Source organism: Protopterus annectens, chromosome 9.part0 (assembly GCF_019279795.1).
Source record: "Protopterus annectens isolate FY-2018-M chromosome 9.part0, PAN1.0, whole genome shotgun sequence".
NCBI classification, from domain to species: domain Eukaryota; kingdom Metazoa; phylum Chordata; order Ceratodontiformes; family Protopteridae; genus Protopterus; species Protopterus annectens.
This window is the reverse complement of record NC_056743.1, coordinates 970,980,951-970,994,724: the sequence shown is the minus strand read 5'-3', so window position 1 is coordinate 970,994,724 and position 13,774 is coordinate 970,980,951. Positions and strand designations below refer to the sequence as shown.

Below are 13,774 nucleotides of genomic sequence, written 5' to 3'. Positions count from 1 at the left end.
TACCATCCCAAAGGATAACCTTCTTGGGTGCAGATTTGGACACATCAAAACAAATGGCATTCCTGACAGTAGAAAAACAGGAGCAACTCCCTTTCTACTTCATGGCATTAACAAAGCAGAACCAGCTAACAGCAAGAAAGGTCCTGCAAGCTCTCGGTTACATGGCATCCTGCATAATATTGATTCCACATGCCAGACTACATATGAGGAAGTTAAAGTGGTACCAAAGGAATTTATGGTCTCAGCACAAGCACAGCCTAGAAACCCAGATTCCAATAATTCCATGCCTGAAACAAGAATTCCAATGGTGGGCTCAGGCCTGTCAATCAAACAAGGGACTGCCCTTCCACAGCACTCAACCAAGCCAGACCATCACAACAGACGCCTCAGACCTCGGTTGGGGGGCGCACATGCTGGACAAGTGCATACAAGGCTTATGGACTCAAGACCAGCTGCACCTACACATAAATCAAAAGGAAATGCTGGCAGTAAAACTGGCAATTCAGGCATTCAGACCATTTCTTCGACAGGGTCAACTGCGGATAAGGACGGACAACACCACAGTTATGTGGTACATCAACAAACAGGGAGGCACACATTCGTACCCTCTATGCCGGATGGCAATGGACCTCTGGAATGTGGCACTGAGCTTCAACATTCAGCTTCAAGCAATTTTTGTGCCAGGAAAAGAAAATATACTAGCAGACATCCTAAGCAGAACTACCATGGGTGCCTACAAATGGATGCTGCATCCGGACATCTTCAAAACCATTACAGGGAAATGGAGGCTACCAGAAATAGACTTATTCGCATCCCCACACGATCACCAACTGAAAAAATTCTGCACAAGGACGTACCACCCACTTGCTTGGAAAGTGGACTCCCTATCTTTCAGTGGGAAAAACCTGACAGCATATGCATTCCCACCTCTTCCTTTGATGCACAAGGTGCTATTGAAGATCAAAGAAGACCGTCCAAGGATCATCCTGATAGCTCCAGTTTGGCCAAGGCAACATTGGTACCCATTACTGAGGAGCATGTCTCGGGAACAAATATGGCCTCTGCCCCTAGTTCCCTTGCTGTTAACACAGAACAACTTCAAAACCCTGCATCCAAACCTGAAAACACTGCAGCTGGCTGCCTGGAACATTGCATAAGACCAAATAACCCAGATTTATCTCAAACAGTTAGACATTATCTTGGAGGCTCGCAGACCCTCAACAAGAAAAAATTATTCAGCAAAATGGAAAATATATCTCATTTGGAGTACTGCAAAAGGAGATAGTGTCACTGGTAAACATAGCTAACATCCTGGAATACTTGGCAGAGCTCTTCCACAACGGCCTGTCCTATTCTTCCATTAAGATTCATGCATCAGCTATTTCAGCAGAATACAACTTGGATCCTCCAGTCTTCTCACATCCTCTGCTCAGGCAGTTTCTGAGAGGGATTAAAAATGTAAAGCCACCTAGGAAGCCACCATTGCCAGCATGGGACTTGAACTTGGTGCTAGAAAAGTTGACACTCCCTCCTTTCGAGCCAGCAGCAACAGCAGAATTACAGTACTTATCATGGAAAACTGCTTTCCTGCTTGCAATCACTTCAGCAAGAAGGGTATCTGAGCTACAGGCATTAATGGCAGTACAGCCCTTCCTGATCTTCCATCAAGATAGTGTCCATGAGAACTAATCCTACTTTTATGCCAAAGGTGGTCTCCAGGGTATCTTTAAATCAAGCTATCCACCTACCTACATTCTTCCCCAACCCACAGAACAGGGGAGAAAGACTGTTGCATACCTTGGATGTACATAGACAATTACGGTACTACCTGGACAGGACCAAGAGCAATAGAAAGACTGACCAGCTACTAGTAGCATATGCGACAGGAATGGAAGGAAAAGCAATTTCAAAACAGACAATCTCTAAGTGGATAGGAAATTGCATTAGATTTTGTTACTCCTACCATGGGAAGAAAACTCCAGAAAACATCAGTCTTCACTCTACAAGGGCTACAGCCACTACCATGGCTTTCTTACGAGGAGTGGCTACCAAAGACATTTTAGAGGCTGCTACTTGGAGCTCCGTGCATACATTTGCCAAGCATTATAATTTACCTTTATACTCCAGATCCCGAGCAGGTTTTGCCACTGCTGTTTTGCAAGGGATCTTAACTACACCATAATGTAATTTCTCCTCCTCCCCCAGTTTGGCTATGGTATTCTACCCATTTGTAAGGACTGCAGATGCATCCTTGAAGGACATAGTACAGTTTTGTACCTACCATAAATGTAGATGTCCGATAGGCATGCATCTTCAGTCAGGATTACCCACCCTCCTTCCCCTCTGTGGTACTCCTAGGGTATTTGCCCATCTTGTAGCTAGCTGGGTGAATCTATTATGGTGTATTTGTTTGTATATATGCACATACATGCTTATTTTTTGTTTGCTCTCTACTATTTGGAACCATTTGCATTTATCCAAATTTAGCCTTCCTAGAGTGCACCTGGCATCTGGGGCAAGAAACACTGAGGAAAATGGCGTCGGCTGATGCCTTTATACCCGAAGAACTGCCTCTATGACGTCGGGTGAAGTGCGACACCAGCCGAGGCCAGACCCAGACTTTGGAATCCGGCCGACCGAAGGGCTGCCTGACGACAGGACAACCCATTTGTAAGGACTGCAGATGCATGCCTATCGGACATCTACATTTATGGTAGGTACAAAACTGTACTTTCTTGCTTTGCCAGGTTTTGTTGCACCTTCTGTGGGCCTTTTTCAATAAAGGGCTTCTCCTTCTCTTCCTCCTCCTTCACATTCTCATTGTCCTTCTTTTCCTTCTTTTCCTCATCCTCCTTCCTCCCATCCAGGCAGCTTCACTGCACATTCTATCACTGCGCTTAACATCATGGTTTCTTCACTTCTAATGATGGCCAGAGACCAGCCGTTCCCTTTTGAAGGACTCTGTTTGACAACTGCTTCACAGACACCTTCCAGCAACTGCATCTTAAGTGCTACTTTCTTATCAGACATATTCAAGGGCTAGTTGTTTGATGAAAGTTCATATAACCACTATAGCTTACTCTCATCAGGGTTTTTCTTCCTTTTCCCTTGCTTCACATGAGGTATGTAAAGCATTTCTGAAAGGAGTTTTTTTTACTCCAGACCACCTTTAGTTCACCTTGCTTTACCTTGGCATTCCGATTTGGTTCTGGCGAAACTTAAAAGATGTTTTGTGTTTCACTGTTGCAGTCATCACATTTGGATTATCCCTGCCAGGGTAGCCCTCGGCCGGGCTGAATACCAGAGACTTGGCATTTCTGCGTCTGTTGCTGTCGCTTGAGGACTGACGTCAGGTCGTCAGTAGTATAAAGTCAGGCAGTTGATGCCATTACATAATCTTCCTGTTTTCTAGAGTATTTGAGGAGAAGTGCATATTAGAGTATTGCCTATATGTGTACAGACAGCTAAGATTGTCTTCACCACATAGAAGAATTCAGGAAGTACAAGCAATTGTTCGATGTCCTTCAAGGATGCATCTGCAGTCCTAACAAATGGGTTGTCCTGCCTCAGGCAGCCCTTCGGTCGGCCAGATTCCAAAGTCTGGGTCTGGCCTCTGCTGATGTCGCACTTCACCCGACGTCATAGCGTCTGTCAATTGGGTATAAAGGCATCAGCCGACGCCATTTTCCTCAGTCTTTCTTGCCGCGCGGTGCCCGAAGCAGAAGCTGTTCGCAAGTGCCGGTCGGTCAGAACCAGAGATTACTACTACCGAAGACTTCTAAAAAGCTAAGTACCCCGTTGTGGACTCTTTCTTGCCTCAGCCGATGTCAGAAAAAGTAAATAACTGTTTAACTTGTGGGAAACAAATACCTCATAAGGATTTCCACTCTTACTGCCTTCCTTGCTTAGGCCCAGACCACGACGTAGCAGCTTGTCTAGCCTGTGCTTCCTTCAACCGACGGACACTTAGGCGTCGGTCGGAGTTTGCAGAGGAGTTTTTCGGCCCCGCTTTTGCTTATAACATGCCGTCGGAGACTCCGACTTCACAATTAGCTAAAAAACGTAAGGAAAAGGACCGACACTCGCGGTCCGCGGTTTTGGCCGAAACCACGGTTAAGCCAACCGCGAGTGTCTCTGTTTCGGCTGAAACAGAGTCCACGGTTCTACCTTCGGCCGAAAGCATGCCTCCTACAGCCGAGGCCTCTCTCAGCATGGCTGAATCTGCTACTGAAATTCCACCTGCAGTTGCAGGTTCTCAGGATTTATCAGATACTATTCCTTTAGATACATCTACTCCTGCACGTGGAGCTGCTAGGCCCCCTGCATCTATGTCTATCAAGGCTTTTTCTAGGACTAAAGCAGCTAAATCTTCTAAGGCCTTGCCTGCTAAAACCCCCTCACACAGGCCTACCTCTAGTTCACAAATGCTCAGCCTGGCAGAGGATCTCATTTCTTTGATCAGGGGATCCCAACCTCACCCTGACAGGGCCTCTCATCCCCTTCCAGAGAAGAGGCCTAGAGCAGAGCCCCCTGAGCCAGTTTCAACAGATTATTCCTCGGATGATTCAGAAAATTCAAATCCTCCAGAAGGCCCTTATTCTCCATATGAGGACTCTGATGCAGAAGATTCAATTCCTTCTGCCTCTCCTCCTGAGGAATTTTCTTTTGGGGAAACCTTGCATGCTATGAGAGAACAATTTCAATGGCAGGGCCAGGATTTTTCAGATTCAAGGAAACTGCTTAGGACCTTTTTGCATTTACCACAGCATAGGCCTTTAGCCATTCCTCCAGTTCTAACAGTTGTAGATGATGCATTTAATGATGCTTGTACTGCCCCTGACTCTCTTCCCCCGGCCCCTGCTAAGCCCGACAGATACTACAGGGTCCCGGACACACACTTTCACTTGTATAAGGCTCCTATTGCAGATCCTGAAACTATTTCACAGGGCCCCAAAGCTGTAGCAGCTGCCTCTGCCAAAAACCCCCTCCCCTCTGAAAGAGAATCTAGAGCATTAGAGAGATGGGGTAAAAAAGTTTATACTTCTGCTACCCTTTCGGCTAGGGCCTTAAACTGTCAAGTCCACATGATTCAGTATCAGGAATTTTTGTTAGATCAGCTAAATAAAAAACTGTCTTCTCCTGACCCTATAGACCGTAAGTCCCTTCAGGATTTGGTACATAACACTCAGCAGGTCAGTAACCATTACTTAAAATGCGGCTATGATGCACTGGAGGCTTCCTTTAGATCAGCTATGACTGGCACAGTGATCAGAAGGCATGCATGGTTAAAAGAGCAATCATTACCAGACCATGTGAAGTCCAAGCTCCTAGATGCTCCCATGGAGAAACAAAGTTTGTTTGGCTCCCCTGCACAGCAAGTGTTAAAGAAGGTGGAAGAAAAAGCAAAATCTGTCCAAACAGTCAAGGATTTCTTACAGGTCCAGCCTCCGAGGTTTAGTAGAAATTGGCCCTCGAAGAATTGGTCCTTTCCAGACACCTCCAGAACACAGAGAGGCAGAAATAGGCACTCAAGAGGAAGAGGTCAATCCAGAGGTGCCTACAGGGACGCCAGTGGCAGCCTAACAACCAAAGAAGTACTGCCACAGATCCAGCTACTACCACTACCACAGGGCAGTCACAATGACTTGCCTCTGATACCGCCTACCAGGGAACAACTGGTAGCACCCTTAGGCGGAAAGCTAGCCTTATTTTCAGTAAACTGGCATTGCATTACAGGAGACAAATGGATTTTACAGACAATAGACAAAGGCTACAGGTTCCACTTCCATACTCTACCAAGAAGGAGAGGAATGCCAAACCTTCCACCAAACCAAAAAGCAAACGCTCTAGGACAAATCAACCACTTCCTAAGGATGAGAGCTATAGAAAAAGTGCCCTCTATGGAACAAGGACAAGGATTTTACTCCAGACTTTTCCTGGTATCAAGAAAAGAAAACCAATGGAGGCCTATTCTCGACCTGTCTGCTCTGAACACATATCTCATTGTTCCAAACTTCAAAATGCTGACCCTACAGCAACTTCTTCTCATGCTGGGCAAGGAGTCTTGGCTGGTGACTCTAGATCTCAAGGAGGCATACCTGCACGTCCCTATACGACCAGATTGCAGAAGATACCTCAGATTTCTTGCAGGATCAGAGCATTATCAATTCTCAGCATTGCCCTTTGGCTTATCTACTGCGCCCAGAGTATTCACGAAATGCCTGGCATCAGTAATTGCTCATTGCAGGCTTCAGGGAATTCAAATTTATCCATACCTGGACGACTGCTTGATACAAGCGGACAACAAGATCAAGTTAACAAAAGATTTGGAAAAGGTTATTCACCTACTGCAAGCCCTGGGATACACAGTCAACATAAAAAAGTCAAGGCTGGTACCATCCCAAAGAATAACATTCTTGGGTGCAGAACTGGACACATCAAATCAAATGGCATTTCTCACAGCAGAAAAGCAAAAGCAACTACCACTCTATTTCATGGCATTAACAACGCAGAGCCAGCTTATAGCAAGAAAAGTCCTGCAAGCCCTGGGTTACATGGCATCCTGCATAATATTGATTCCACATGCCAGACTACATATGAGGAAGTTGCAATGGTACCTAAGGAATTTATGGTCTCAGCACAAGCACAGCCTAGAAACCCAAATTCCAATAATTCCATGCCTGAAGCAAGAATTCATGTGGTGGGCTCAGGCCTGTCAGTTGAACAGAGGGCTGCCTTTCCACAAGCCTCACCCAAGCCAGACTATCACCACGGACGCCTCAGACCTCGGATGGGGGGCACACATGGTGGACAAGTGTATACAAGGCCTATGGACAGAAGACCAGCTGAATCTACACATAAATCAAAAGGAGATGCTGGCAGTGAAGCAGGCAATTCAGACATTCAGACAGTTTCTTCAACAAGGTCATTTGCTGATAAGGACGGACAACACCACAGTCATGTGGTATATCAGCAAACAGGGAGGCACACACTCATATCCTCTATGCCGGATGGCAATGGACCTGTGGAATGTGGCCCTGGACCTCAACATTCAGCTCCAGGCCATATTTGTGCCAGGAAAAGAAAATATACTAGCAGACACCTTAAGCAGAACTACCACGGATGCCCACGAATGGATGCTGCATCCAAACATCTTCAAATCTATAACACAGAAATGGGGGCTACCAGAAATAGACCTGTTCGCATCCCCACACAACCACCAATTGAGGAAATTCTGCACAAGGACATACCACCCTCTTGCTTGGAAAGTGGACTCTCTATCCTTCAGTTGGGAAAACCTGACAGCATATGCATTCCCACCTCTTCCTTTGATGCACAAAGTGTTACTGAAGATCAAAGATCATCACCCAAGGATCATCCTGATAGCTCCAGACTGGCCGAGGCAGCATTGGTACCCGCTACTGAGGAGTATGTCTCGGGCACACGCATGGCCTCTGCCTCTAGTTCCTTTACTGCTAACACAGAACAACTTCAAGATCCTACATCCAAACTTGAAAACTCTGCAGCTAGCTGCTTGGAATATTACATAAAACAAAATAACCCAGTTTTATCTCAGAGGGTTAAAGACATTATCCTGGAGGCTCGCAGACCAGGGAGACTTATTCAGCCAAATGGAAAAGATACCTCATTTGGAGTACAGCAAAAGGAGAAGATGTATCATTAGGAAACGTAGCTAACATCATGGAATATTTAGCAGAACTTTTCCACAATGGCCTGTCTTACTCCTCCATTAAGATTCATGCATCAGCAATTTCAGCAGAATACAACATGGATCCTCCAGTCTTCTCTCATCCTCTACTCAGGCAGTTTCTGAGAGGAATTAAAAATGTAAAGCCTCCAAGGAAGCCACCTTTGCCTACATGGGATCTTAACTTTGTGCTGGAGAAGTTAACACTTCCCCCTTTTGAACCAGCAGCAACAGCAGAATTACAGTTCTTATCTTGGAAAACTGCTTTCCTGCTTGCAATCACTTCAGCAAGAAGGGTTTCTGAATTACAGGCTTTAATGGCAGTACAGGCCTTCCTTATCTTCCATCAGGATAGTGTCCTTGAGAACTAATCCTACTTTTATGCCAAAGGTGGTCTCCAGGGTATCTTTGAACCAAGCAATCCACCTACCAACATTCTTCCCCAACCCACAGAACAGGGGGGAAAGACTGCTACATACCTTGGATGTGCACAGGCAATTGCGCTACTATCTGGACAGAACCAAGAACAATAGAAAAACTGACCAGCTTCTGGTAGCATATGCAACAGGAATGGAAGGAAAAGCAATTTCAAAACAGACAATCTCAAAATGGATAGGAAATTGCATTAGATTTTGTTACTCCTTTCATGGAAAGACAACTCCAGAAAACATCAGACCTCACTCCACAAGGGCTACAGCCACTAGTACAGCTTTCTTACGAGGAGTGGCTACCAAAGACATTTTAGAGGCTGCTACTTGGAGCTCCGTGCGTACATTTGCCAAGCATTATAATCTACCTTTATATTCCAGATTTTGCAACTGCTGTTTTGCAAGGGATCTTAGCTACACCATAATCATATTAGTGCCTCCTGCCACAGTTTGGCTATGGTATTCTACCCATTTGTTAGGACTGCAGATGCATCCTTGAAGGACATAGTACAGTTTTGTACCTACCATAAATGTAGATGTCCGAGAGGTATGCATCTGCAGTCAGGACCACCCTCCTTCCCTCTGTGGTACTCCTAGGTAATTGCCCATCTTAAGCTAGCTGGGGAATCTATTATGGTGTATTTGTTTGTATATATGTATATACTTGTTTATTTTTTGTTGCTCTCTTCTGTTTGGAATCATTTGCATTTATCCAAATTTAGCCTTCCTAGAGGGCACCTGGCATCTGGGGCAAGAAACACTGAGGAAAATGGCGTCGGCTGATGCCTTTATACCCAATTGACAGCAGCTATGACGTCGGGTGAAGTGCGACATCAGCAGAGGCCAGACCCAGACTTTGGAATCCGGCCGACCGAAGGGCTGCCTGAGGCAGGACAACCCATTTGTTAGGACTGCAGATGCATACCTCTCGGACATCTACATTTATGGTAGGTACAAAACTGTACTTTATGCCTTATATTTAGGATATCTTTGCTTGAAAGTTATTACTCAATTTGGAGTTTCTTTCAGGAGCAGTGGGCTTATGGGGTGGGAGAGGAGCACAAGCTTGCAAAGACTGTTGATGTAGTTAATGGTGCTAAAGGCAAGCAGTTCATGTTTCATTGTCCAGACTGAGACCAGCTAAATCTAACATTATGATAACTACGTAACTAACTTTTTTCTTTCCCTCTTTAAAAGGAGATGTGATGTAACATGACACTGTCCTGCTGTCTGCTTTCTGCCTGCCTTAGAGACCTACATGTTTTGGGTAAAGCTCACATGCTCCTTGTCCTGTAAAGAGCTGTCATTGTAGATTTTCTTTCCTTTCTAGTTCTCTACCAGATCAGCCTTACCAGTTTAATCTTTATGGTGTATCATTAATTCATCTCTTCTAATTAGTAGTAGATGTGAAAATGTAACTAGAAAGGTGATAATTGCTGTTTTGTGTTTAGTGAAAAGTGTAATACAAGTGCTGTGATCTTTATATTTTTCTTTTGGTTTATTATAGCGAGCTGTTAACCTCCTTTTGAAGCACTCTGCAGATGTTAATGCCCGCGATAAATACTGGCAAACACCATTACATGTTGCAGCAGCAAACAGAGCTACCAAGTGTGCTGAAGCACTAATACCACTGTTGAGTAGCGTAAACTTTGCAGACCGCACTGGAAGGACGGCACTCCATCATGCTGCACACAGTGGCCATATTGAGGTATTAGTTGATTTTTGGATACAAATCTGTTTTTTTTTCTCTTTGATTAATTGTCACAGAATTAGGGAATCTTTGTTCCAGTAACACTTTTGTTCAGTTGAAGTAAACTTCATTGATATAGAAAGATGATGTTCTTCGTGTTTCACTGTTGCAGTCATTACATTTAGGTAATCCTGCTGGCAGGTTGCCCTCAGCCGGCCTGAATTTCAAAGTCTTGGGTCCTGCGTCGGCCGCTGTCGCCCCTTCCCTGACGTCAGGGGTATAAAAGAAGCAGCCGACGCCATTTTCTTCAGTCTTTCTTGCTGCGCGGTGCACGAAGCAGTTCGCAAGTGCCGGTCGGCCGACTCCTGAGATTTTCGTGTTTGAGTTTCAGATCCGAAGTCTTCAATAAAGCTAAGTACCCCGTTGGGGAAACTTTTTTCTTGCTCCAGACCGATGTCAGAAAAAGTTAATAATTGTATTTCTTTTGGGAAGCAAATACCTCATAAGGACTTTCATTCTTACTGTATTCCTTGCCTAGGCCCTGATCACAACGTTTCTGGTTGTCTGTTTTGTGCTAGATTTAACCAACACACTATTAAGCGTCTGTGTGATTTTGCTTTAAACTATTTTGGATGCCGGTTTAGTTATCCAGAAATGTCATCGGATAGCCATCCGACTACCGGAGTTCACAAAAAACGCAAAGAAAAGGAAAGAGATAGACAGCCAAGTCCCAAAACTGACGACGAAGCTTCTCCTAAGCCAGTCACCGGTCCCCAGTGAGGCGCTTTCGCAGCCCCTGACACACGCTACTTTAGAGTTGCAGGCCGCTACTGACTCCCACTTGGAGTCGGCCATTCCATTGAAAACTCAAGGTATTGGAGCCTCGGATATTATCTCTTCAGATGGGTCCGGAGCCGCTGAGCAGGCACCGACTTCTGAGGGTGTATTCAGACCTAAACATCTTTACATCAAACCAACTTCAGCTTCAAAGGCAAAGACTAAAGCACCTTCCAAAGCAAAGAAACAAACTCAGGAGCCACGTGGTCAGGCCTCTATGCCCAAAAAACAGATGCTCAAAATGACCGAAGACTTGATTACCTTGATCAGGGGTTCCCATCCCTCTCCTGATGAGACCTAGGCAAAAGATTCACTATGAATCTTCAGATCAGGTTTCCATTTTTTCTGATCAGGAATATCCCCCCCATGAGTATTCTGATGCTGAAGAATCTATGCCTTCAGCTTCTCCAGAGGACTATTCTTTTGGGGAAACCTTGCATACCATGAGGGAGCATTTCTACTGGGAGAGCCAAGATTTTTCAGAATCTAAAAAGAGGCTCAGGGATTTCCTTTTACTACCTCAACACAAGCCACTAGCCATCCCACCTGTTAGACATTGTAGATGTGTTTTCAGAGTCTAGTCTTACCCCTGACTTCTTACCTCCAGCTCCTGTTAAGCCTGACCGATATTACAGGGTTCCTGACTTTCATAAATTCCTTTTTAAAAAACCCTGCTGCAGGCCCAGAAACTATTTCTCAGGGTCCCAAAGGAGTTAAGGCTTCTGCTGCAAAAAACCCTACCCTCTCTTACAGAGATTCTAGGGCACTGGATAGATGGGGAAAAAAGGTTTACACATCTGCTACCTTGGCTATAAGGGCCTTAAACTGTCAGTTTCATATATCAGCAACATGTCATGGCATTGCTTAAACAGAAAATGTTGTTAAACTCTGAATGTGCAGAAAACAAGGAAATGCAGGATTTATTGCATGCAGCTGAACAAGTTGGAAAGCATACTTTGCAATGTGGTTTTGATTCTTTAGAGGCCTCCTGCAGGGCCGCAATTACAGGTTCTCTAATTAGGAGGCATGCTTGGTTAAAGGAACAAAATCTGCCTGATCATGCTAAAGTTAAATTATTAGATGCACCTTTACAGCATGATACTTTGTTTGGTGTAAAGGCAGAAGAGGTGTTAAAGAAAATGGAAGACAAAGCTAAATCTATGTAAACGGTCAAAGATTTTTTACAAGTACAGCCACCTAGGTTTAGTAGGCACTGGCCAATAAAGAATTGGTCCTTTCCTGTGTCAGACCTCAAAGGGGCAGATCCAGACACCCTAGAGGTAGACCCCAGGCGCAAGATTCATACCGCTCAAAACAATGGGGGGCTTCTACCTCCAAAGTTGGAGAAGACGAATCACAACCATACAGGAAACAGTCCCAATGACTTCCCTCTGCCTGCACCAAGCACTTATGTTCAGGCAGCACCCTTGGGGGGAAAGTAGAACTTTTTTCTCAAAATTGGCACATTATAACCCAGGACAAATGGGTCCTAAATATCGTGTCACAAGGCTACAAGTTCCATTTCCATACCCTTCCAAAGGCAAACAGCTGGCCAGATCTGCCAAAAAATCAATGGGCAGGGGCACAAAAACAAGTCTCATCCCTCATGGACATGGGGGCCATTCAACAAGTACCAGAGCAAGAGCAGGGACAAGGATTTTACTCAAGACTGTTCTTAGTACCCAGAAAGGGCAAGGCCTGGAGGCCAATACTGGACCTATCTATTCTAAACACATATCTGGATATTCCAAAATTCAAAATGTTGACTCTACAGCAGCTTCAGCCCATGCTGGGCAAGAACGCTTGGCTTGTGACTTTAGACCTAAAAGAGTCATACCTGCATGTCCCAATCAGACAAATATGCAGATAATGCCTCCGATTCAAGGCTGGCTCAATGCATTACAAATTCTCTGCACTGCCCTTTGGCTTATCTACTGCACCTGGCGTCTTTACAAAGTGCCTGGCACTAGTAATTGCATTCTGCAGACAAAGAGGAATACAAATATATCCTTACTTGGATGACTGTCTAATTCAAGCAGAGAACAAGGACATTCTTCTACAGCATTTGGTGTATGTGAAAAGACTTCTAACATGCCTAGAGTACACAGTCAACGAAAAGAAATCAAAACTCATACCCTCTCAAGAGATAATATTCCCGGGTGCAAGCTTAAATACAACTGTCCAGATGGCGTATCTCACGCCAGACAAAGGCAACTGACTACCTATTTCAAAATGTTGGCAACGAAGGCCCAGTTATCTGCAAGAAAAATTCTGCAGGCTTTGGGCTTCATGGCATCCTGCATCCTACTAATTCCATACGCAAGACTGCATGTGTGGAAACTTCAGTGGTACCTAAAAAGTGTTTGGACTCAACATTGCCACAGCCTGGAAACTATGAATGTGAGAGTGTTCAATCTCGCCTTTGTTCTTACACATGGGTTCGGAGCCGATCCTCGGCTCCGTGTCGGCCGCTTGCAAGCTCTGCATCGAGAAGAAGCTCGAGATCACCTAATACCCACAATCCCCCTCTGCCTTTACCTCAGATCTAGTTTGCCGCTGCAGCGTTCGCATCACTGGGTCGAGCTCGAGCACCTCAGATAAGATTTAGAATTTTATTCTTGTTTTTTCTTTGGTACTTTAGTGTTATAACCTGTTTAATATTAATTTGTGTGAGTGTGGTTAGGTATAAGGGAATCTCGGTTCCGTTAAAGTTTTAAAACTTAGCAGAGTTCTCTTCGGGGCCTACCACCCCTTATTGGATTTGACAACCGGATTTGACATTTTCTACTGGATTGACAAATTTTTACCAGACTTGACTTTTTTCTGGATTTGACTATCTTCTACTTACTTGACATGTCTGAAAAGACCAAATCAGGGTTCAAGCGTTGCCAATGTGGGCAAAAAATGTCAGTAACTGACAACCATAGTTCCTGTGTCTACTGTCTTGGCCCTCTCCACCTGCAAGAAGACTGCTCTATTTGTCATTCTTTCAGTGGGAGGGTCATGACAGATAGGCGCAGGAAATTAATGGACAGGGGTTTATTAAAACCTTCCTTTCAGGAGGCTCTGGATGCTTCTGACCAGGCATCCAAGTCCTCGAAGGAATCGAGC

At 44.8% G+C, this 13,774-nt stretch overlaps 1 protein-coding gene across 1 annotated transcript in view; it reads left to right on the top strand.

Annotated features, from left to right (window-relative positions):
• ANKRD52 (ankyrin repeat domain 52) overlaps positions 1-13,774 on the top strand; it is a gene marked incomplete in the record, with an annotated part of 2,835,210 nt that overhangs the window by 320,632 nt on the left and 2,500,804 nt on the right. The window contains 1 exon segment of the mRNA XM_044083713.1: positions 9,644-9,844. Coding sequence (XP_043939648.1) covers positions 9,644-9,844 — 201 coding nt within the window.